Genomic DNA, 27451 nt, shown 5'->3' on the forward strand with positions numbered 1-27451 from the left:
GCTCTTTCTAAGGATATTCCAATTATAATTAAGTTCTGGTAATGGATATATCTTAGTTTATAAAAATATATTTAGATATAAGGCTATGTTTTCAACATTTTTTAGGGTAAAGAAACTATTTTGATAAAGAAAACAGAAATAAGTCTGAAAATGCTTTCTACACATTTTGATTTAAAAAATAATTTAACTTATTGAATGGTAGTGTCATTCACAATGACTTCTGGAAAAGTCTGTGTATTTAAGCAAGTTATCAAAGACTTTCATGGAAACACTTTGATAAAGAAGTTGAACTTCATAAGAACTCTGGATTTACCACATTGGCTAAATACATGTATTAACCCAAGAACTATGATCCAATTCATATTCATCCTCCTCCCCAAATACAAATACCCTTTTTTGAGTATTTTAAGTTGAAAATTGAGAAAGCTCACTTGCACTTGTGGGAGAAGCTACCTTAAAACAAACAAACAAACAAACACGATAAAACGGAATAAATTTAAACAGAAAAACATTAATTTAAAAAAATGCACCACAGACACTGCATCACTAAGAAAGCCAGTAACTTTACTGAATTGTCTGCAAAATACAAATTATACCTTATTTCCATCGGAGAAACTTTGGAAAATTCCCCACTTTTATTCACTACAGACAGCTGAATTAAGTCCCTTGAGATACAGAGATGTGGTTTAACTTAGTTATAACATCTTGTCATCTAGTGGCGACAAAGTCCAGCTTATGCCGCTGTGAGCCTCTATTTGAATATTTGTTGCAAATGCTTGTATGCCCTCATTTACAAGCTATTTTAATTACTGTCATTTAATGGAAACAAATCCCCAGAAAAAGAAGGAAAATGATACAGCAAACCATCTGAAGCAATCCAAGTCCTCTGCCTACAGTGACCCAGGTCTACTTTGCTCTGAGAGAACACTGGTTCTGCATTCAAACCACAACAAAATCCGTCACTTAGCTGACCTCTCTGAATTAAAATGAGGTATGAATCAATTTGAGGTATGAGTAGGGAAGGCAAATGCAATACCCGATTATGAAAATAACCAAAATGGACAAATTTAATGTAGAAGATATGTGGCTTGGATTGCTCCACATCTTTGGTTAAAACATATTTAAGAAAAGCCTTTAATTACATCTGTAGTCTGAAGCATTCTAACAGACACCAGTATTCCATCAATCTTCAAAAGATCTGTAGTGGCAAGAAATTCACGCCATAAAAGTGACGACATCACAGCAGATGGCACCAAGGGGAACAGATGAAGTGTGCCATGCTTAAGTAACAGCCTTTATTAAGGGTTCAAGTGGCTGCTTCTTAAAAAAAAAATTTTTTAAAGAAAGAAATACAAGCATTACTCTCTGGAAAAACAAACAAAAGAATAAAGGGAGCAAAAAACCCGCTATTTCTAAATTAAAAGACAAGTGTGTGAGAAAAACAAATACATAAAATTGTGAGAGGGCAGATATTCTTTTAGAAAGTGTATTTGAATTGAAAAAAATTCTCACTTTAGTTATCCTTAAAGTGATTTGAGGATGATAGGCATTTTCATATTCATCACTACAAAATGCTAAATTCCACCTTTGGGAAAAAATAAGCCATTTTACTAAAAAACACAATTTTAAAAAGGTTGAAATGACATCCTTCCACGCACCAATGCATACAATGTACGGTTGTGCAGCTCGTGTGTAATGCATCAGTGTTACCAGTATTGGAGCTTCATATTACCAAAAACTGTTTTAAAATAGGATTAGGTATAACAATACTTGTAGCTGTGTAAAACTCCACTTATGGTTCTTTGACTTGCAATGAAGAATGTTGCCTAAATTGTTACTCTAGGATGGGCTGTGTAACTCCTACTCCCTCAGGGCTCTGCCCTAAACTCCTGAATACAAAGGTTTACTGTGATAAAAAGCCAAACCATACTAGCTTTGAAAATACAATAAATGGTAAATTACAGATAAGGTATAAGGGTAAAGATAGACAGTAATTGTTTACAGAAAGTGACTCATCACAATCAAAATTGTGCTTCTTCTCATTAAATCATTTTTAAAAATTCTCAGATTATCCCTTCGCTATGTTGCCACCACTGTATGTGAATTCAGTAGTGGGAACAAGAGATGACTGGCATCCATTTGCAAGTGATTCTGTTCTTTTCCTGTTCTTATAAAACTATTGTCAGAATTGCTATAAATAGCCAAGGCTTCTGCTGGTACGTCAGCATTAGAAATTCACTTTATTCTTTGTTGCTGAGGCAAATTGCAGGTAAAAAACTTAATATGGCTATTTTTTCATATTTTCACATAATGACCCTTTCCCACCCACTGAAAAGTTTCTACTGATATTGATAGTGTTTTGAAATGACAAAGAACATTTGTGATATGTTTGCATATTTTATACACATCAAGTTATAAGGATGCGTTGTAAAGATGGGATCAAGTCGATGGTGAGAAAAATGATTTTCTTAGTTTTCTTCCCCTATGTGTGAATGTGTGTGTGTGTGCATATTTTCAGTGATGATTTTGTTTTTCCTTTGCATAAATGTTTTTCTTTCATGTTCCATGGATACCTTGAGTAGTGGGATATATGAAATGATTAATATATTTTTGTTTGTTTTTAGTATATAAAACATTACTACAAGGCAGGTTAGCATCCTATATAGATACCACCAAAGGTGCATTGTGGTCTAATTGTAGATTTCAGATTAAGTTAAGAAAAATATAGCCTAGTTTAGTAAGGTCTCTTGGCTTTTGCCACCCAGCGGCAGCCTTTTTCAATGAGAAACACATAGCAACTGTGCAAGTAAAAGAATAAAATGGGTAAGAAACATCCTACGCATGATATAGCCGTGTCGATCTTACTGCCTGCATCTTCTTTGCTGTGTATGTCAATGCATATGATTGGAGATGAATTGACAGATCTTCACATTCCAAGAGAAGAAAAATCATTCCTAGACTGAAATCTCTTTTAAACAACAAATGTGAACTTTTTTTTATGGCACTCACTTTTTAAAGGGTCTGAAAATTAATCCTTTATAGACAAATTAGACAAAAGTCATCATTATTTCTCGAAAAATTTAAAAAAGGGACATAGAGAGGTTCTTTAATGGGATTTCTTGAAATGGCTATTAAATCTCTTTATTGAAGAAAAAAATAGATGACATACATGCTTTATGCAGAAGTGACATTTGGGGGTCCTGACACACTGGGATTGTTCAACAGTCCTATATTGCTGACAAGATTGTTGAGGGTCAGTTAAAATAATTAAAAACGGATGATGAAGCAACTATCCCTTTACCTGCTTCCTTCTTGTCTAGCACCCAATCTCTCACATTTTTCTTCTGTGGGAATTTATTACTTATACACCAAGTAAACTTCATATCACTCTTTTCTAGGGCCATATTTATAGGACACGGGTCCCAATGCAGCTTCTCTATTCTGGGCATATTTCTAAAAAGCATATTAAATTCTGGGCTGAAAACTAACCAGGTAATTTAGGATACAGGCAAGTTATGGTATGCACTTACTGAATTCCAAGTTGCATGGTGAAATGTTGAGATCAGAAAGGGGCCCTGTGGTTGGTAAAAATTCAAAAGTAAAAAGGATAAAATAAACTAATTAGTGTATACAATGGATGTCAGTTGACCCAATAGATTGCTAATGTATTAAAAACAATTTAGGGTGTTGCAATGTGATATGTTCTAATCCCACAGGTTATCCTTTTGACAGCTGACTTTGAACTTATAAAATGTATGCAGAGTAAAAGAAAACAGAAAGAAAATAGTTACTCAAATGTGCAACTGCACAAATATCCCCCCTCCCGCTATTAAGATAACAAAACTTCTGCTATTACCATAATATTATATATATTAGAAAGCTATACACAAGCATGTTAATTTCACAGATTTTTTAAAAGATTCTTAATATTTTATATAATTAGAAATACACATTTCAAAAACAAAACTTCTACAAAGAGAAAACAGTTATCTTGGTTAGCAAAGCATGGAGTTCTTCATGGCTTAGGGTAGTGCTTTCTATACAAAAAGTCCTTTTTGGTTTTTTACAGGACTGTTTAAAATATTAGCGAAGCTATCAAGGGGGAAAAACACATTTTGGCTTAAGTAAACTACAAAAAGCCACAAATGCTTTGCAAACTCTGTCTTACCTTTTATATGAAAATAAGCAAAATGTAATGTACATATTTTTATATTTTTATTTAATAAGAGATGCAGACCCATATTTCTTTATTTATTTAATTAAATACGTTAGCCCTCAAACTCCACATACTTTTTTTTTTTAAATAGGTATGGTCCTCTTTTAATGGTCATCGATCCTTTGTATTGAGTGCCATACGCCAATGATATGACTGCAGGTTTGTGAGCGTTCTCAGGATGTTAGGTGACATTTACCAATGGCCACCCTTTGCCGGGTCTGTCCAAAACATCTATACATTTTTCTATATGTTGCATAACAGCTGCTCTCTCTTTCAGTAAAGATCTGCCGCTTTTGGCAAATGTTTCCTTTTGTCTATTTACATGTAAATAACGTTGAACCTGCAACATGACACTATCTATTGTAACATACATTTTGCAAAGGAGCACAACAGTGAAAAGAAGTTAGCCTTAAAATCTATTTTGTACAAGTGTTCTGTTGTACAACTCAAGTGCTAAGCTTATCTCAGCATTTCTGTTTATCTTTATACTGTATCACTGAGGCAATTTAAAAGTACTTTTACAAAACAGAGTACCTGACTTTTTTTTTTTTTCCACACACAGCACATATAATGCATATCGACCCCCCTTCCCCGTTAAGGTATAGCACACACACACACTGCAAGAAAAAAAAAAAAAACTATTAAGTAATAATCTGATCATGTTGCCCATCCTTCAGAGAGTCGCATGCGCTTGACGGAGGGACTTTCCCTTTCGTCCGGCGAAGGTCTGGTGAGTCCAATGGGTGAGTGGAATTCGTTCCGGTGATCCTCTCGGTCGCTCCCGTCATAGGAACTGCTACAGCTGCTCAAGCTGTCAACAGGAGATCTCCCCGCCTCGTGGCGCGTGTGTTGTGGGTATCTCGAAGGGGTGGTGGTACGGTCTCTAGGAGGAGAAACAGGTTCTGACTTGATGTTGAGGCTTTGAGTAGAAGGCAGGGAGAGATTTGAACTCTGAGATAAATGAGTGCTAGTGCAAGCTCTGTAGGAGGAAAGGAAACCCAGTTACAGATGGAGGAGGCCTGGCGGCCCCATGAACTCACAATTACATAAAACATCAGCTTAAAGACTTGCATAGACACCAGAGTATGCCCAGAGGAAGGAGAAGGTGCTTAGAAGCACAGAGGGGCATCACCCTCTTAGAGTGATTTAGGATACTTCTGTTGATTTGCCCAGCAGTAATTACAGTGTTTAACTGATCCAGGCTCATGTATCACACCTCTGGTCTTGACAGGCTTCCTAAATGTATAGGTACCAGTTTGGAAGGGTTTAACCAGACAAGCTGGAAAAAGCGTTTTCTGTGTCTGTGGAATTTCTCCCTAAACTAGTTCCAAATTTGAATTTAAGATTTAAGATACGGTGCTTAGCTTTTCAATCAGGCTTCCTTGATTTACTAATGCCAGTGTTTGAAAATTATTGTAAAAAGCTTATTATGGGTATAAATGCCTCCCTCAATTTAATAAGCACTCACACACTAAGTTGCATTGTCTTCAGAGAGAGTGAAAATAGTTCAAATTTCAAGTGAATAGAATCCATAAAAGGCTACCTATAACCATACCTAGTGAAAAGAGGGGAAAGAAGGGGAAGGAGGAAGAAAGTCGAAAATTATCTGCAGACATTTTAAGTACTGGCTTAAAAACACTTAGCCTTCCTACCTCACTAGAACTGATATAATTGTACTTTTTTCATCCTTTCTCAGCTACATGGGATAAAAATGCTGTTTATTTTCCACAATTAACCTCAATTTTCCTAATGCTAGTCTTACCCTGCTAGGGTACTTAGGGTACCCCTCCACTTATTTATAATTGGCATTAATTGGTGAATCTCAATTTGCCCAAGAAAAGGCTGTTGTAAAGAAGGATCTAGAGTAATGCTATTGTGTTTATAATCTTTAGTCCTTATTTATTCCAGGAGAGCATAACTTGCTCTTATTCCAAAATGTGGAAGAATTTAGATACTTGAAATTCTGGAGGGAAAAGCATTAAGTCCCAAGTGTAGATTAGCAATCACAATGACTTTCATCAGGATGTAACACTGCCAATATCAATTTTAAGGGGCTTGTACTGCTCTTATATTCCGATTGTGCTGACATCCACAGCTAGAGTCAGCACTACCTGCCCTTACTGTCCAGAGAATACAGAAATCTCTTTTACTGAGGAAGAGTCACAGCAAAGAATAATCCACACAGACACACCCATTTTAAACAAAGGAAAGCAAGCCCACCTACCCATGTACATGTGATTATGTTACCTTCCAATGGACAGAAATGGATGGCATTAAAAATGTCATATGAGCTGCGAGAAAAATGGGTATATATTTCAGAGCAAAAGTGGATTGACTTGGGGCTGGCTTTTTGAAAGATGCAACTCAGGCTCAAGTTATAGAGATACAAAATTAGTCAGAAATGAGTTTATCTTTGGGTGATGTTTTATACAAAAGCACCACCTACTGGCAAGGAATTATGTTCCTTCTCTTATTAATAGATTAGATAATGTCAAGAATGACATAAAGGAGAATTATTTGTTTTCCTAGTAAACCTTTCTTTCTCTGGCTTTTATGACCTTACAAAATCAAAGCAGTTTTAGCATTTATATCAAGATACCATAGTGAATATATATATTTTTCAATCACCCACTTATTTTATAGTCTACATACTAATTTTCAAAAATTTTAATTAAGTAATGTTTAAGTTAATAAAATATTAAAATGGGGAGGAGACCTATATTTCAAAAGGATTCATAATGGTGGGCTATTTTATCTTGGGTCAATGTTACTTAATAATTCATTTTGTTGTTGGAGGAAATAAACTTTTGATTTCTGGAAGAAAGTATTTTCCTGGCTCTGGATAAGAAAGACCATTTCACTAAAATTTAATGACATGCTTCTACTACAAATCACAGTTTTATAATGAATGTGAATTAGAAGTTGAAAATAAAGTGACATGTCAACAAATACTTTTGTCTGCCCTTTGACATTTAGATTGTCTTCACAAGCTGGGGACATGGGAAATGAGGAAAAATATTTGGTGATGTGGAACAGTAAAAGCAGTTAATCTGGATACATTAAGCAAAAGGTAGTATAATCAAAATGCTATTTCTTTAATACAGTTTTTGGAAGCTGCATTATCTCCCAATGTCAACTGGTTTGTATAAGTTTTGCTGTATTTCTTCCCCATAAAAGACAAAACACTTACTGTTATCCCTTACCATGAACAAATAGGCCAGTCCCTAAATTTACCTTTTGGTGGTATTTCATTTTATACTGAAAGCATATATGGAGCATTTTGAGTAGTTCTGGGGACACTAAATGCACAGTAATGAAATGTAAGTGATAGCTGAGATTGAGCTTCGTTATACTGTGGTAGAGGATTCAAAATAGAATGAAATTTAATTGACCAGCCTCTGTTATCACGGAAGTGTTTTCTTGAAAAGAAAAAGGAGCATTAACACTCACTTAGCTGCATACATGCCATGCTAGGTTCCAATGTGTGCATACCAGTGTACTTGTTCTTGAGAACAAAATTTTTGTAGGCACAGATGGTTGTAAAATACTTTCTATGTGTAGGTGATAAAGAGTGTGGGCAGGGAGGACAGAAGCCAGACATGCAAGTTGCCCCCATCAAGTCCACTGCAAGTTTCACCTATTATAGATGCCTTTCAACCAGGAAGACACCTAGCCTTCTCCATAACTGTTCACATACGAAACATGACTGGAGAGTTTTATTCAAATTTCTTACTGCCCCCACCTGGTAATTAGGCTATCAGGCTATATTTAACCTAACTTTTTAAAAGTCATCTTTACTGAAAGTTACCTCCTTTCATTATATACTGAACATCCACATCAACAAAGATAATGTATGGAAATGTTTCCAGAAAACAAGTTCCCCTTGTTTTAGGTGGTAGGAGAAAAATACCTACAAATTGGAGGGTCTTTTTCTCAAATCTTAGTATTTAAATGACTTTCACTAACCTTTAATGGCAAGGTCCTTCTGCCAGTAGCCTCTGCTCCCTACACCAAATCAGTTCATGCCATTTATCTAACTTGCTTACATAAAATCAGATACTAGATAGTGTTAAAAGTATGATTTTGAAGAGTTAAAAATATTTCTATAAACTATAAAGAGCTCTTTTGTCTTTTTTAATTTTGAGAGAAAATTGTGGTGATCATCTTGGGCTGCTGGGAATATCCACTTCGGTGAAGTTGAAATATATTTGACTCTGTTGTGAACACTGCATCCAAAAGAATGTGATCACACCACACAAGTGTATGGGACTACTTTAGCCAGGAAAAAGAAAATCAATTTTTAAAATTAATTCACACTGTAAGAAATTAAGTCAGCTTCTATAACTTATTTTTATATAAATATTACAACTTGGGATTTAAGAAACTGTTTAACATTTAATTGTGTGAGCATGGGCTGGTCCATTTGAAGGAACCTCCTCTTGAAAAGCTACTCAGCATGTGTGTATGTGTGTGTGTGTGTGTGTGTGTGTGTGTGTGAGAGAGAGAGAGAGAGAGAGAGAGAGAGAGAGAGAGAGAGAAAGAGAGAGAGAGCGGAGCCTGGGGTTGGGGGTGAGGAAGGAAGGAAGGAAGAGAAGTAGAGGAAACAGGTAGATAGGCCAAAATTAGAAGGACTGGAAGTGTATGCTCTCCTGTCTGAGAGATAAGGTAAATGATTAGGTGCAATAAAAACTCCTAGATCAAATTCAGACTCAAATTATGCACCATGAGAATTGGTATTGAAACAAATCAGAATGAAACAAAATGCTTCATGATTGGCTGTTGCAATTCAGTTCCTCTCTAGTGCAGTCCTCCCCTTTCTCATTTACTGAAACCTCCATTAAGAGCAGCAGAGAATTAGTCTTCCCATGAAATAGAAAAGAATTTTAAAATTGCAGTTAAAATGCAAATTGTCAGATGCGATTGAAAACAAAAGAAAGCCACATTCAGAGAAAATAGTATAGCTTTTGACATGGATAATTTCTAAGGAAATCTAGTCCTGTAATGGACAGATTTTATGAAAAATGAGAAGTAAACAGCAACCTTTATTTTTGCCAAGAAGCATGTACATGGTGGAGTCAATGCTGAGCCACAGCAGTGTGATGTCACATGTATATATCTTAAGATTGCCTAGATGATATAATGTACTTAGTGATAATTACCTTAAAAAGTTATTGCAATAAATCTCTACTTAGTTAACATTTCTGAGGAAATTTAAATGTCCTACAAAAACCTCTGCTGCTGATCAATATTTAATATATCTTTAAAGTTAACAATTTTTCAAGAAAGAGCAACACTGTTGTATGAATTTATTTTATTATTTACATGAAAGCTTAGCTTTCTGACAATAGGATGCATGTAAGCAAATGGTGAATGGGTGAGGACCCCATTACCAAAGTGCTAATCTATGTAACATGAATTCTACTGAAAGCTACCGGAGCTGGGGAGAGGTAAGAGAGATGAAGTTGTGACAATCCATCAGTGATTTTTATTTCACCCAATTGTCTTATGCTCATTAAGACGTTAGAAACAGAAATGTAGAACTAGTCAACTACTCTAACCAAATGGCTCAGCAGAAAAGGAAAAGTGAGGTAGGCATATAGAATGTCTCCAAAGTATAAAAACTTGTTTTCTTTAAATATTTTATATCCTCCTAGTATTTTCTTTTGAAGATTAATTGCAGTTTGAAAATTATTAATGAAACTTAAAGTGTGGTCTTTGATTTGTTTTTTAAAATCTAAAATAAAAACTATTTGTTTTACAAGGAGTGTGAATGTGATTTCAGGCCTTTTAAAGGTTTAAACGTTTCAATAGTTTAATGACAGGAGTAGTATCTATGACAAAAGACATTATCTCAAACTACCACAAGGGGGCAGAAATTCACATCTTCTGACCAGAAAAACAACACATTATTTTTATACCCAAATTTAGATAATTAGTATATGTATGCACATATTTACTTATGTTAATAAATATCTATAAAAATACACTATACTGTGAGTACATTATACATATATGAAATCTGTACATCAATGGAATAGTTGATCTTATCAATATTACTGTAACATTAGCATGAACTATGTGGTTTAGGCTAAGTGAGGAATTTCAAGTATCTCAAAAAACTTCAAGAACCTTATAACCAAAAATGTTGTCGTATGTCTCACATGAGCTATGTGAAAACTTAACTAACTAATGTATATATTATTGATAGAAGTGGGAATGAATATAGTCTAAAACAATAGGGAAATAATTTATGTCATTATCACAGAGTTGCCCCTCTTAAAGAATAAGGAAAGTAATAGTTAAGCTGTTTGAGAGGTACTGATCTGACAATTACTTTCATATTTTGATAAGGTAGAATTTTACCTCCTCTAATGGAACATTAAGCACAATATTTGGATATCGCCATTTGTCATTTTAAAATGCATCTTAAAAGTGTATTATAAAAGAAATGATATTGCTTACCCCAGCTGACTGAGGGCAGATGGCGGCATGTTATGGAGGTGTTGCTGTTGCCAGCCAGTGACTGACCCCAGGTGAAGAGCACTGGCCGTGTTAAACCCGGACAGAGACGACAGGTCTGCGCTACTCAGAGAGTACTCTAGATCAAAGACAAAACCATAAGGGGAAATATTTCATCTGGAAATTGTCAAATGATGGATAGAATAAAAATTTTCAATTTTAAAAGCATTCTATTAGTATTATTTATTTAGTACATATTAGTATTTATTTAGTATGTATATAATTAAGTATTATTTACTTTTGCGGTGGGGAGAGGAGGAGGAAAACATCAGGGACGATTTTAATTTAAAAGAGATATACTATATACCAAAAAAAAAAAAAGGCATTCCATGAAAGCTTCAAAGTAACACAACTTGCAACTCTAGTTTAATAGAAGTACAATGTGGAATTAAAGTTTATACATATTTCATGATTTAGAAACATTTTTAAAACAATCTTGAGGAAGTGAGCTATCTATTACAGCCAAGAAGTAACAGATCATTTTCCTTGAAATTGTTCTTTTATATTGAAGTCAGGTTGGGTTAGTAAAACTTTCAGTCACTTAAAAATGTGAATATTCACTTTGTCTTAGTAATGAACAGGTAATAATATAGTGCTCTGAACACCACAGGTATTAAGTAAAGCCTAACAGACTAAAAGGTAATATCTTTTTCATCTTGCTTTTTAATAAAAAAGCATTTAATGTACTATTTGAAGGTGGCAAAGCTACTCACCGGTACCATATGTTGTTGAAATGGCTGATGGATATCCTCCCATCCCTTGTCCTGGTAAAGTAGGAGTTGCTACAGAAACCACTGGAGTAGCCAATGACTGAGCAGACTGGGAGTTATTTATCCTTTGATTCTTTTAAAGTAAATAAAAAGACATCATTGGTGAAATTTTTTAAATGTTAAAAAATATTAGATTTAATATTAGTTTTGCACATAAAGATATAACTTGCTACAAATCTTATGAAATTAATCATTTAACATGTGTCTCTATGAACTCTGCCAACCTTATCATTTACAATCCTTCAAGAGACCAGTTGTTGCCATAGTAACCCATTACATCAGTATCTCCTAGGCAACTGAACTAGTAACAAGTACCATTGCTTTATTATGGGTAAAAACAGACTACGTTGAAAACTGATGAAATATGTATACTGTACTTCCATTGTTTCAGTTTTTATTCAAATGCAAATTTAAAAAAAATTAAAATCAACCATGGTGGTTTTATCCTCAGTTCTATATACAGTAGAGCAGATTGGTAGAGTTTCATGCTATATATTCTGACCAGAAGGTGGTGCTCTGGCCACTTTTATCAGATTTTCTAAACTTCCCTTAAAGTAGATGGCAAAGCAGCTAACATATATATTTAACTCTTCACAGCAAGGACATTAAAGAGTCACATAAATTAAAAGATCATGAGACAAATTTCTTAGAAATAGAAGTAGCTTTGTGGTTTTAAATAACTAAGAAATTGTTTTGTTTTAGAATTTTGCTATAAGTTAAAGTCCTAAAATATATTGAAAACACAGCCTTCATTTGCAGAGGTTGACACAGAAAAATAACCCAAACTTGAAATTAATAGTATTTAAATATAATCAACGTTGACACACTGGGATAACTTCTGAAATCTTCCCATTTACTAGCGCCGCCACTCCACCTGCAAGTCCCTGCCTGGGTCGTTTACAGGAAGCACTCTCACCACTTACCAAAAGCAGGTCGACATCCTCAGACTGAGAGCATGGGGAAGGAGTTTTATAAATTAGTGTCTGCAACTATTTATAACTGGGCAAAATCTTTTCAACACAAGGAAAAGCATCTTCTGATAGACACAACAATTTAAACACTTTAAAAACCCAGACTCTAAAGATAACCCCTTACAAAGACATTCTTTGTTTCCCTTAATGTGCTGTTTGTCTCAAATGTGAAGACGGTCTATCTAGTTTTCAACATAGGTCAGTGTCTCAACATTCATTATTTCACTGTCACACTTTGGAAAAAAAAAGACTGTCCTTTGAAACCTCACTTGTTAGAGGAGGGGGAACTGCACCTGGCTGCCAGTGAGGGACCTGACCGACCACTCACAGAATCCCTGGGAAAGCAGCAGTTTTATGGGACTTGGAATGAATGTGCTGACGGAGACAGCCTGCCATGCATGGCCCCTACTGCTTGGCTATAGCCCTGTGGGAGGTTTTATTTATTAGTCCCAGTCTTTTCCTAAGGGAATGTTACATATTATGTGATTTTTTTTTTTTTTTTTTTTTTTTTTTTTTGGTTTATATTTAAAATTAATCTGTAATCAGCTTGCAGGACTGTTTTACCCTGAAGCTTGCCACAGAGCACAGAAAGGAAAAAAAATGTGTTTGCAGAATGATCTAAATTTGTCTACTGAATCTTGATTTTTAAACGTTCTCACTCTAAAGCAAGGCTAATTTGGAGAACACTGATGTAAGTCTCTTTGTTGCTGAATTTAGTCCCACAATATTATCTTCATCTTAGACCTAAGACCCAGGAAAAAGAAAAATGAAAGCCTGGGGATATTGTTTCTATTTCTGTTTTTCATTTACTTATTTAATCTCATAAGTGCCACATATTTTGATTTTGTAAAATATAACTTTTGTTCTCAAAGTGCTTAGCATTTTAAAACAATTTTCTTTCGAGAGGTAACTATGTGCATGAAGCACATATATGGAAAGATGAACTGAGGCTGTGCACAGGCATGTGATGTATTACACATTATTGCTACAATATACCTAAGAAAAGACTATGATGTCTTAAACATTATTGCTGCAATCTACCTATGAAAATAATTGCCAATTATTAGGGCAAAGTTCATTTTGAAATTATAAAAAAGATTTTTTCATTGACAGTACTTTAAAAGTCTGTTATGAAAAAGCTCGTCCTGTGAGTTTGATTCTACTCTTGGTTAGACCATATGTCCGTAAGCAGAATAATAGGTAATTATTTTTTTTCTAATTATATATTAGAGATCTTAAAAGGAAATGTTTTCTTTGTCCCAGTACAGTCCTATGGTGGAGTTCACTGGGATGTTGGTTCTTTTTTATGTGGAAAAGGGAATGAGAACCAGTTACCAGAAATAATAGCTAAATACAAATAGGACTTCAGCAATAGCATTGATGTGTTAATTTTATGGGAGCACTTCAATAATTCATAGAGTTAGACAAATACAAAAACAGCAAAAACATATACAACACATTATCAACATTTATTTAAAACATAGTTATTCATTACCACTGATGGCATCGTATTCTTGCTGCCTGGTGGAATAAGAACTCGGAGATCTGGTTTACGGTTATTCATCCCTAAATTAATGGGAGGAGGAGATTTTGCTTGCATATTCTTGTTCAAGTTACCAGGTGAGACCAGCAGACCTGGTGAGTTTCGGGGATTGCCATATCCATTCCCTGTAAATGCAAAACAATGAAAACTCTAAGGAAAAATCTAGACTGAAACATGTTTCTAAAGAACACACTAGATGAGATTAAAAATAAATTGGAACAGCCTAAGACATATAATAACATACAATGAAAATCTACAGTATGACCCACTTAACCTCCACATGAAGAGTAACACAATCGGTTATTTAATACTTTTCTAAAGGAAGATTAAAAACTTTTCATGAGAAGAGAGCTAATATATATCAACTTGCTCAGAAACCAACATTTACCCTTTTTTCTATTAAAAAAATTCTGGAAGAAAGTCAGACAGTTATTTAAGGTCTAAGAAAAGCCCAGCATTGGTCCTGCACTTAGACCGGCTCAGGGGAGGCCTGGCTGGAGTGACTCACTCTTTCACTTCAATGGTTTGGGTTTCATTTTGTGTGTCCTTAAACAAAGAAAGGGCACACCAGCAAGACTGAAATTTCTAGGACATGCAGGAGAAGCAGCCTCTTACACAGCTATAGCTGTTCAGTTCCCTTTTTCTTTGAGTGATTTCTCCCTATGGTTTTCTTCTGTCTCTTTTTCCCTCCTCACTAAGTTCAGTGTGTGCCCCTGAAGGCTGGCTCTCCTGCTCATGTAGAACTTCAAAAAGCAGGACTCCTTCTCAGGAGCCACAATGAAGGGATGATGCCTCCACTAAAATGCCAATTCACCCAGGCAGAGGAATAGCCATCTAGTACGATCACTGAAAGGGGTTTCTTAGGTCTCTGATGTTGAGCTCCCTACTAACAGAAAATGAATACCTGAAAGTCTCCATTTCTCATCATTCAAAATATATTTCCCTGTGACAGGAAGCCCTACAGAGGGAGTCAGTACAATTTCAGCAGAGGCAGAAAGTCATCCGCTGGCTTCCTCCAGTGCCTCTGGTCACAGAATATGAGAATCCAACCATCTGATTCAGCAATCCTTTCTAGAAACTAGACAGTTGTTTTCTGCAGCTCTCAAAAGGAGACAGTCAAACCTTGTTGTTATTGTCACCATTATCATTATCGTAAAACACAAATATCTACTACCTCAGGACAAGTGATACTGTGTGCTTCACAGGGGGGAAGCAAAGACCAGGCCCAAGTCCTCAAAGGCCCTGCAGTTTCTCTGTGTTAATCCAGTAGATACACATGTGAAGTGTACAAAATCAGACAAGGCAGCCTAGGGTGAGGTGCCCAGATTAAGTGTTACTGAGTTCCTGGGAAGAAAGAGATTAACCACTGGAGATCCATGTAAGAGGGAGGAATTGATGTGGATCTTGAAAAAAGAGAAGTGGTAATTAAATACGCTGGGCTTGTGACTGGGTGCTGGGAAAGGGCTGAGGTGGGACATTCCAGAGCAGTCAGGGACACACCTGGTTAGAATGGAACCATGAAAAGGGAGCAATGTTGGGGACTCTACGGGACATAAAAGATGGTCTGTTGAGACGCTGAATTCCAAGCTAACAGGTCTTGGGTTTAACGTGTGGAAATGCAGACCCATGAAGGTTGCAGAGCAGAAGAAACAAAGGCCTGTCAGTGGACAGAAAGATGTACTGGCATTGGGCGTTCCTGTAATTAGGATGGTCTGGCAGTGTGGACAAGTCTGGAAACTACTGTGATGGTCTGAGCCAGAGGTGATGAAGAGGTGGGAAAGCAAAGCACAGGTATATTTCAGGAGATATTTATGGGAACATCTTTTTAATTAGAATATATTTGAGGCACACAGCATAGAGCACATTGTTCTTCACACCCAGTCATTTACCGGTCTCATTTTATGCATGAATAAACAGGCTCAGTATAGAACAGATAACTACAAGATTAAGTCTGTCAATTCGATTATACATAAAATCCTTGCATTACTGGGGAAAAAACCCCAAATGAAGTAAACAAAATCCCCTCCCAACATGCCTTAAGTACACAGTAGTTGTTTAAAAGATGTTGGTTGAATTTGAATATAAATTCTTCTTCTATAATAAACTTGAAGAAAATTAGCTAAGTTTTCTAAAACTAAATATGTTGAAAGCCAAAATTTTCTCTTATAGTTAATCTGGACAGCTCTCTATGGCAAAAGTTATATGAAACAAATACGTGTACTTTATATCAGCAGGGGATATATGAAGAATATGTTCACAGAGAAATGCTTGATAAAATGGAATGCTCAGAAGAATTTTATATTTAATGTGACTTGCTGAGTCATTATTAGGAATATGTTAGGACCATAGTAGTTTTAATTAATAGATTCTATTGGATAGAAAGAGAATGAGCACACCAAGACAAAATTTGCACTGTACTTTTCCATCAGCTGAAGTCCATACTGCCACACCGAATACATATGTCACTTATCTATTAAGTCTGCATGAGATCTGGTTTAAGTAAACAATCAAATGGAAAATTAGCTGGGTAATTCCAGAAGAAGGGGGGGAAAAAGTCAGTTAAGCAGTGCAATGAAGCTTAAATAGATCAGAAGAAACTAAAACCCCGGCGTGGTATATGCCGATACTGGTTTGCATGGAGGAGTTATTTTGCTAAAAGGAAGTAAAACCGCTCCGTGAAATGTGTTGTCCTGTGATATGACAAGCACCCGGCCAGTGTGCAAAAATGGAAATGCTTCGCAGAGGCTCTGAAAAAAGGTTGTGTTTAAAAAAAAAAAGAAAGAAAAGAAAAAGAAAACACATTTTCCACAATAAACTCTGAGAAATGCCAACAAATCCTACATCTTAAACAATAATCTGGAGCAGCATAGGGACAAAAACCCCAACTAAATACACATTTTAGTTTTTAATCCCATAAATGCCTCATAATTAAAAAAAAAAAAGATTTGAAAAGCATTCTACTTTCCCCCAGGAATATTTCTTGTTATTTGGAAATTATGTCATTTTAGAAGATTACTCTTATTTTAAGGTGTTTATGTATTGAATCTAAAATATTTTGAACCATGATGACACTTCTTAAATTCATATTTTTAGAGCATAAGGTTATTTTTAAGAACAAATACATTCTGCCTTTTACTGGTGAATTTCTGCTCTTTTTAGCATATTGTGCCAGCTAGCAGTTTGGAGCCGTATAATAACCATTTCTGTTTCCAGCCACCAAGTTGTTATTCTTCTGGCATAATATAGATTCAGGAATGCAAGACTGTGGATCCTAAACCAGTGATATAGAAACCTATCATTTCAAAATCAATGATGAATACATGCATGTGGTTTGCTGCTAAGAAGAGCCTGCATTTAAACCAGCTCGGAAACCGCAGCCTCCTCCTCCCTCAGAGTGCTGTGGCCCGAGCTGAGGCTGTTGTCTTACCATAGGATAAATTCACCAAAGAGAACAGGCTCGTTCAAAGCCTGGGGTCAGGGATGCGGGAAACACCACCTCACAATAACCTTCTAATAGACAGACTTAACTTTTCTTCATGCTGTGTTTTAAAATGACCCTCTGCCTGAACAATTATCAATTCAGATGTGACTGTATGCAGATGTCACATTCTCGAACCACTTAAAAGCACAAAAATTATAAAGCATGAGTGAATGGATTTCCTGATTATAGATTATAAGAAAATGAAGAACAGACCAACTTTAAAGTAAGATTGTTTCATAGTTCATTTGAATAAAAATATTGTTTCATGTAGCAAAACAATTTAAGCATTCACAATATAATTCATATGAAGAATATGAGAATTTACCTCTATTGGTTACAAGTTTCTAAACACTCACATTAAAACTAGTGTAAATACACAGAACTTGAAATGTGGTGTTAGGAAAAAAAAACCTTTCTCTACAGTTAACTTGAAAACACTTGCTGCATTTTTTAAAATTGATTCCTATTTTAAGAAGTTGTAAATTCAAAGAACATATTCCTGGCTTAAGTTGTAGTGAGGAGGACATTTTGTCTTGTCTCGCAGAGCTCAACTGAGTATGTAGGTCTCTTGGAGCCCAAAGCTCTAAAATTTTCTCTTATTTGGATATTTAGACATCACGAGTCTTTTCACTGGCTTCCATTCCCTCCCCCCCCTCCCCAGGACTTTCAGTTACAAATACAAGCATATAAAAGTAATAAGCACAAATCAGAAACTAGTCCTTATGGATCAATGCTAATTTTTTTCATGAACACAATCTTTTTTTCAGTATCCAAAGTTATCATTTTGACTATTTCCTCTCCCTCTTCCAACTCCAATCAGATACAAAATCTTGTTAATTTTTCTTCAAAAATATCTCTAACTCCAGTGCCACCATCCTGGTTGAAGCTTTCATCACCATTTGACTAGGCCTTTCAATAACCCCATGTGGGCCCCTGGTCTGTAGTTGAACAATTCTTCACTGGGCCTTAAGATGGGTTTCAGGAAGATTGTGAGCTCCTTACACCATATGTAAGCTACATGCATAGGTGTGATGATATTAAGTCTAATGTACAATCTCAGTACTCTCAGGGAAATCTTTTTGAAGTTCTGCTTCCACCATTACTTATTCAGATCATACTAAACACTGTTGGGTCAGTGCCCTGTGTGGCTGTCAGGACTGTGCAGAGTTCACCCACTCTGTCTGGCTATCTATCTACCTACCTACTTACCTATCTATCTATCCATCTGTCTGTCTATCCATCCATCCATCCATCCATCCATCCATCCATCCATCCATCCACCCTAATTTCCAATGGCCACAGTCAAACACACAGTCCTCTGAAAATGCTTCAGTCTTTGTACTAGCAGTTCCACAACCTGTGTTTACCCTCCTGTTTAATGCAAATTCAGTTTTTAAGGATCAGCTAATGTCCCAACTGTTTAGAGGTGCCTTTCAGACAATTTCGATCCATCTTGAACTCATTCTCCTCTAACGTCCTGCTGCAGATGCAGTGATATTATGTAGAATATTAGTCCTTTAAGTGTTTCAAGAACTCACAAAGTGGATACAAAAATATGCTGAAAAATTAAAAAATTATTCAGGAACGGCACAAAAAGTCAAGTTACCGAAGGAATGTGAGATGACAACTGAAAATGTACAGACTAACTTGCAATTTCAAACACCAAGGGACTCTCCTCTTTATGCTACTTGAAAATTTTTCTTCTTTAGATGATTACATACTGATGACCAAGTACACCAATGAGATAAACTGCTTATCAACCATATAATATGAAAGTCAGGATATCATGCAAGGGCCCACCTACTAAATTTGTTTATAGAGAGTTAAAGCTTCTTTTCCACCTGTTACAACTGTTAATCATTTCACAGCACATTACCTTAACTAACTGCACGTAATAAAATTAAAAAAAAGTAGAAATGTTCTCTAATGAAAAAGAAAACTCTCAGATAGTGAATCTTGTCTTCTACAATGACAAGTGTTTATTGCTACAGATTATTTCTATATTGAGATGAACCTCAATAATAATTTACTCATATAGAACTTTCTTGCAAAAGGTGGGCTGCATGGTACTACAGGAAAACAAATGGTGAAAGAGGGCAATTAAGAGTGAATAGGATTTTATTAGATGGTTCAGAGAGAGACTTCTGGCGAGAGATCTCAGAGCCAAGACTATATTCATGAAGAACTAGTCTTTCTCTGAAGATGAAATATCCGGTGTTTTAGAGTATGCAGTTTTCAGAAGTTGGAAAAGTAGGCTTGGCTACCATGAGCCTCTCAGATAATGTTAACATTTTATACATAGAAAATCAGCAACCAAAATTACTTTGTGAGTGGTGACACTGTTAACTCTGTATGTGAGGAAAATAACAACACTGACAGTGGAAAGAATAGATTCAAAGGGGTTAGGGTGCTACTAGGGAAGCTAGTTAGCATGAACCTGCCCTGGAACACATGAGGAATGAGATCTGGTTGAGGCAACAGAGATGGGAAGACTTACAAGGCAGAGAGGGTCAGGAACAAAAGAAAGAAAGAAAGTAGATAAGTCCAAGTTCTAGTCGTGAGGACTCCATGAGAGTTCCTTCAAACCATACCGAGCCTCAGTTTTCTCATTGCTAAGTAATGATTTTATTAGAGAGAGAGAAGCATAAGAGTAATCTAAATTAAAGATTCCCATATGCTTGCCTGAGGCAGCCATCACCAACATGATCATGCAATATTAATAAAAGCAACACTTTATATAGTATTAGTTAGCAATAATAGTAACAACATAAAGCATACACATTAAATACCCAGAACAGTATTAGGCACCTAGTAACTGCTCTATAAGTGTTTGCTATTATACATGGATGTAAAACACCTTTAAATCCTCACAACCACAACACCATGAGGTACTAATAGTATCCCTGGATTGCATTATGAGAAAAATGAAGAACAGAGAGGTCCAATAACTTGTCCAATGTTAAACAGCTATCAACTGGTGGATCCATGATTTGAACCCAGTGGTGTGTCTGGAGTCCACACTCTGAAGCACAGAACTGCCCTGCTCCTTGAGAAATAAGACACTCTCTGAGATTTTGAAAATGCTTTGTCTCAAACGCCATTCTAAAATGATAGGACTACAAGAAACAAAGGAAACAGATGACGTGTGAGGCCAGGGACATAAGACTCAAAGGTCCTCCTGAGCCAGAAGTGATGTGGAAACTTGAGAAACACCTTACATGGTCAACTTGGCCATCATAAATAGCTGTTCTGATTCAGAAGATGCTGAATTTATATAGGGGTGGGAAAAAATAGGTTTATAGTTGAATTGTTCATATAGAAAAAGACATGTAGGTTATGATTATTACAATGTCACAATGCAACTGTAAACCCAATTATCCCATCGCAGTATAAAGAGGCATGGAATGGTGATGTTCTAAATCATATTTCTTATCTCCTTCTGGATAAATAATTATTTACAAGGAGGAGATGCTGGGTTTAGCTATACTAAATGTCAGAGCAGCTGTTTAAGATTCAATGTGCTATTCAAGTGGATAATTAAATATTCTCTTAAAGTGAGTTTTGTAATATTTTAGTCAAGGATCTTCTGTAATATAGGGTAAAGATGTTTACCTAACTATTGTCTATTCAAGAGACCAGCTTCCATCAGAACCACTGAACATGATATTCAAATGCCTAGTATTTTATAGTATCCGCTACTAGTTGTTACCTGGAAAACAATTTCTAATTATACATAGGTGTATAAAATTTAATTTGTTTAGTAATTTGTTAATGGTGTCTTAATTTTGGGAATTTGAAATAAATTGCCACAGAAAAACTAAACATATTAAGCTGAACATATAGTTGAACCTCCAATGTATTGATTGCTTTTACTTAAGCAAAATGTTTTACCAAGCTTTCCTTTTCCTTTCATTAGAACAGTTTTGAAAAAACTTACACAGCGTACTGTCTTGTTAAACTAGAGATGCCACATACACAGTAATGCTCACTACCACCAATTAATTTCCATTTGACTTTTTAAAGATTTTAAGGTAAGTTAGTTCTAATATCAGGACATTGTTTAGTGTCTCAAAAAAAAAAAACCATACATATCTACACAGAAAATTCTTTTAAATTGTATACAGTAGAACTTATTCATATAACCCACTCTTCTACTGGACATGACCCACTTACAATAGTTTTAGTGAAAAATATATTATGAACTTCTAGACTTAAGTCCTACGTGTACTTTGCCTGAAACCCTGTTAAAAGTGCTAGGAACCATAAGTTATTCAGCTGTAGCTAATCACGGTTTATATTTTGTGTTTTAGTTTTTAGAAAAAAGATCTTTTTCATGGGATAGCTCTAAGGGAAAAGGCAACCACAAAACATTTGAGGGTCAGAAATCTGGGAATGATGAAAATTTCAATATGCCTATTATAGAATGGGGGAAAATCAGATTTCTGATTCTTATCCTGGTTAAGACCCCTGATTACAGATTCTTAAACATAAAATCACTCCACTCTATCTGGGGGTTTCTTAGGGAAATAATATAATAACGCATAATGTTAGACTATGAAGAAACTCCTGTGAAACCTCAGTGCTTTTGTGGCGTATTCTTAGAAAAATACCTCAAGAATACACCAACGCCAAGACTATTTTTGGCTGTACCAGTTAGAGGGCAGCAGACACTCTAAAAAGAAATTTGTCTCTTCTGTTTGACCATGTCACCCCGATGCTGAACCAGATCTTCATGGATTTCACACCTACCCTGTTTGTCCTTGACGTGTATCTTGCTTAGTATCTTCTGTGAAATTAAGTCTCTCTGTCAATTAGACATTGAACTTTAAACATTCAGCCCATACAATAAGCTCTGGATTGTGAGGCAGAAGTAAATAATTTTTACTTATTACTAAGTTGTTTCTCTAAAGATCATGAGCCCATGTCATAAAGAGGGTTTGTGTTGGCAAGACACTTGCTCATTTGTCTTAACAGTTATGTGGGTCGGGCATGATCATTCCATCTTTTGACAGATGAGGAAACTAAAGTTCAGGAGCTTCTGTGACTTGTCAATAAGCGGGAGAGCTTTGATCTGAATCCAAAACACAAACTGCTTCCACTACATTATTACAAAAGCCAGATGTTTCAGATTTTGACTGTATCCTCATATTTCTCCCTCTCCCTGAATAAAGGTTCCATTTGCAAATAAGGAAGAAAAAGACAATTTACTGTTCCCAGTGCAAAAAGGCACTCAAAATATCATTCTGCCTAGAGTACTGATTTACTGCAGGGGCAGTTTTTAATTGCACCATATAAATGATACTGAACCTTGCTATCTTCAAAAAATTCCACTTAACAATGAATGATAGATTGATGACTCACTTAATTGTTCATTTCTTGTGATTTTTGGGGCTGTCTCTTTGCTAAAAATGAGGGGGTGTCTTCATTATTGACACAATCACTCATTCTTTCAGTCATTTTTATAAACAAAAATATTGAGGCAGTATAAATTAGAGAGAACGTGACAGAAGAGAATGAATAATTACTTGTGGTTTTAACATTTACACTGCCGCAAACTCATAAGGAGATCATAGTGTTTAAGTGAAATGTGTTGCATTGCACTGCACTGTGCTCCCATTCTGCCTCAGATTTATTAATATATCCTCTTTATGCCCACCCTTGAGGGTAGGGGCCGTGACAGACATCTCTGTGAAGACTACTGGTACACTACACATTTAATAAATATTATTGGAATTGCATTAAATGAAGCTTTATTTTTTGCATAGGAAATAGAAATAATTTTAATACTAACAATAGCTAACATTTATTAACAAGCACTTACTCTGGGGCAGAAACTGCTAGGTGCTTTGGATTGGTTATCTCATTTAATTTTCACAACACTGCAAAATGGAAATTCACAGACATTCCAAGGGCAATAATGTCATCCTTAAAATAACTCGTATATCATACATTTTCCTTGGTTATTTTATTATTTGGAATATCTGTCTCTGGAATACTTTCCCAAATTACTGCTTAAGCAAAAATTTTACTGTACGATTTCATAGTTCAAAACTTAAAGTTGCTTCATATTAAACTAAAGCTTCCTTTCCCATGATTGTTACGTAAATTAATGTTATATTTGAATATAACATATAAATTGACCATAGACTTGGATTTGCTATTATTACTGTAATAACCTGTATTAATATAGCAGGGCTCCCCACGCCAAGCACTATAAATACAACATAATCAGTTCTTTACCATAACTACAAGTTGTAAGTGGAGTCTAAGGTTGAAAAACTGAAAGGAGGGTGAAGTGTTTAGTAAAACAGCAAGTTAATATTAAGTTCAATTAAAACAATTCAAATAGAGCAATAATACATCCAGTGACACATCTGTAGTTTAAAAATTGAAATTGTACAATATTATACAATATTTTAGTACAGTACATTTTATTGATCTTTCAAATATGAGACTGTATCATGACTATAATGCTTTGAATTGAAATTCAAATGAAATACACTATGTAAGTCTAACTAAAATTTAAGTGACTGGCAGAGTTTGATTTAAAAAGAGCAAATTATATTCTTGGTCAACAGCTTTGAGGTCCTGAAAAGTCCCTGGTAGGTAAAAAAATTGATTTTATAACAGGGTTTTTTTTAACCACATCTTTCCTTCAGCATCTGCTCTCTGTTGATGCATAATTTCATATCACTGATGATTTTGAAAAGAGCTTTTCTTTTCATCTTATCTTCAAATAAAATCTTACTATATCAAAAATAGGGACAAGAGAAACCAGCAAGATTACTAAGAGACTAAGAAAATTTGAGTAAAATTAATAATTTAGGAGAAAATATTACCTGCCTGAACTGATATTAAAAATGGTCTAAGTTTTATTATCTGTCACATTCCTAGGTTGAATCAGTGAGATATGAATGAAGAGATCAATTTTCATATTGCTTTACTGAACGTAACAGAAGAATAGGGATAGGAAAAAATACAATTTGCGAGGTCAGAAAGCATGTTTTATAAAGGGCTCTAAAATCTGTTAAAGCACTCCTCTAGGAAGTTATAATTTGAAATTTTCTTTTTTTTTCCCACCAGAAATCAGACTCCTTAAGAATTAAGTCAAACGAAAGGGGTTGAAAACAGATTTTATGTTATCCTGACTCAGTCTGTAACACGTTTCATTTGTCTTCTCTTTAAGCTGCCTCTCTCACTTCAACATTGGCCCCTAGAGAATGGGGTACTGCTCTATCTGTAATTTTTCAGGTCTTGTATATGGAAAGCAGACAATGATTTTCTTGGCAGTGGCTGCACATCACATGTTGTAGATCATCCAACCAGAGGACTAGGGATTTTTTTTTTCTTTAATAAATCTAGATAACCGTGGTTTGGGTTAAAAATATCTTTGTTACTTAATTTCATAGCTACTAATAAAGCAATGATATTGGATCTTCATTTGTGTTTTGGGCGAACTCCCAAAATAAAACTGCAAATGAACTCGGAATTTTTATTCAGAACAAATCAAACTAACAAAATACATTTAAAACAGGAATCCAACAACTAACTCAGATTTTTTTTACATGCAACTTAATAGTGTAAAAGGTAATATGAAATTATATTTCTATAGTAACAAACGTAGTTTCCTTAATTGAGAGCAACTAAACAGTATCCCTCTCCCTTTCTTCAGTATTGCAATATGAATTTGTGTTTTGTTAGGCAACCAAAATGCAAACTTATTAAAGCAAATCTTTTTAGAATGAACTGTTAACCACTTCACTGATATTTTAAATCACTAAGTATGAATTTCAGAGAAGTCTTTTTGACTGATAAGAAAGTCAACTGAGAAATTTTTGGTAAGTATTCTCAAGAAACAAAAACTTGCAAAACAAGGGTACCGGTCAAGAATAATAAACATTGTATGACCTTTCCTCTCCTCACTTAGCTCTATTTTATAATATGGTAAAAATTTTTTTTCAATGCTAAATGAATTTCAAAAGAAGTCATGTAATTAAAATTTCATGATTACATGATGCTAACACATTCTGTGTAAATAGGCATTATAGATTTTTGTGTCTTATCCCCAATGTGAGTATTAAGTTGAAAGGTTCTAAGTCTAAGGTCTTGCTAGATAGAATTTTTCAGAGTCCGGAAGCCAGGTCTCCTTCCTTATTCACTGCTCAGTCATTTATCTACAGCACTACAGTGCCATTAAGTCTCGATGAATTTAGCTGATATAAATTAAGCATTCTAGATGTGACAATGCTTGACAACCAAATGCATAAACTAGTAAACAATTGACAATCAAAATAAGGAAACAGCTGTTAGTTTCTTTTTATATAAAATTATATCTAATTTACAATAAATGACAATTAAAATTATTAACCAATATACATAAATCTCCCCTGCCTTATTGTCAAATAGCTATGTAGACTGTAAAATTCTCTTAAGATTTCAAAGAGATTCCTAAAGGTTCCCTCCCTCTCTCTCTCTTTATCACAAACCAGTAAATCCTTGAGCATACTGGTACATCCGACTCAATAAAAAACAACCATGTTATCAAAGTGAAAACAAAGGGTACAGATAGGACAATGAATAATCCAACACAAGGCATTGTTATATTAATAGTTATTTCTATTAAATCTAATGATGATGAAAACTCAACTGAACTTGATCTTAAAATCATCAATAACCACTTAGATTAGCATGTTAAAAGCTTTAATATGCAGAGATAAGACAAAATGTAATTTTAAAAGCAGTAACTTTTTATTTTGGTTGTTGAGAGGAAGGGATTAGTAGTGGATGAGTAACTGTCAACTGAAACCTAGAAATGTCACTATTACTAATGTATTATAATGGCTTGCTGTATATTTCTCTTATACCAAGAGTACAAACCCTATCCCGTTACTTCTTTATTACCACTTACCTTCATCTTTGAAATTACTTCAAGTGGTAAGAGGTTCATGGTTATAAGAGGTGATTTGTGATGGTCTGAGATAGCAAATCACATTTCATATACTGCTATTTATCAATTCTTTGGGTTTTCCATTAAGTAAGTTAGAGAAGTTAGTAAAACTTTATTGGCCAACAGTGCTCAAGCCCTTTAATCAAGTAATTAATTCATTATTCATTGTATACAGTATTAGAAGAATACATTATTTTTTGAATTATAGATAAAGGGCATAAATTTTTCATTTAAAATTACATAATTTCTTTGAAATATTCTTTCCATTTTTTTACATAAACACTATTAAAAATTTATGACTATAAAATTAACTTTCCCTTTACTCAGCTAACAAACATTTACTGAGAATCTGCCATTTCTTGAGTGTCTTTCATGTTTCAATATGGGAATACAAACTGAGTAACAGACAATTTGCTCCTAGAAGTTTGAGTGTCCAGAAGAGAGCTATGTGCCCAGACATTGCAATTATAATGCAATGAGATAAGTAGTGTAAGTACAGGCTGCCACAGGAGGAGAGAGGTGCATAATTCCTTCTGGAAGAGACAGGGAAGGGTTTCCTCAATGGCCGGAGTGAATTCTGAGGGATGGATGAGAAAAAGCGCTGAGGAGGATGAAGCAGGAGTGCTAGGAATGCACATGGAAAGGCAAGGGGCATCAGCACTGTTTGGAAAGTGGAAGCACCCTGTAGCCTGGGTTCCAGCGTGGCCGATGACTTAGTCTCCTTGTGCCTCAGTCCCACCCTCTAGAGAAGGGCATAATGTGAACACGTATTTTAAAGGATTGTTATGAGAAAAACGAGTTACTTTTCGTAAAGCACATGGTAAGAACAATTTAAATGTTTGCTATTATTAGAGTTGGAGTGTAGGGTTCTTGATGGCGGTGGCAGAAGGCAAGAAGGTTTAAGACTGGAGAGCAGGTGGGGCCAGAGATAAGAGGCTTGTGGTTAATCCTGAAAGAGCTGGGAAGTCATTGCTGGACTTTAGGCTGGTGAATGATCACCTACA

General features: G+C 35.2%; 1 protein-coding gene across 18 annotated transcripts in view; it reads right to left on the minus strand.

Moving 5' to 3' along the window:
• Positions 1–543: 543 nt before the first annotated feature.
• MEF2C (myocyte enhancer factor 2C) overlaps positions 544–27451 on the minus strand; it is a 162005-nt gene continuing 135097 nt past the window's right edge. For 16 of the 18 annotated variants that reach the window (XM_090276464.1, XM_090276463.1, XM_090276462.1 and 13 more), the window contains 4 exons: positions 13972–14144; positions 11449–11578; positions 10679–10814; positions 544–5195 (listed from right to left, as the gene is read on the minus strand). In XM_090276464.1, the coding sequence (XP_090132590.1) occupies positions 4874–5195; positions 10679–10814; positions 11449–11578; positions 13972–14144 (761 nt within the window). In that variant the 3' untranslated portion in view covers positions 544–4873. The remainder of the gene's footprint in view (positions 5196–10678; positions 10815–11448; positions 11579–13971; positions 14145–27451) is intronic. The other 2 variants (XM_090276476.1, XM_090276475.1) reach the window with 1 other exon arrangement.

Source organism: Furipterus horrens, unplaced genomic scaffold (assembly GCF_987537825.1).
Source record: "Furipterus horrens unplaced genomic scaffold, mFurHor1.1.pri manual_scaffold_5, whole genome shotgun sequence".
Lineage (NCBI taxonomy): Eukaryota > Metazoa > Chordata > Mammalia > Chiroptera > Furipteridae > Furipterus > Furipterus horrens.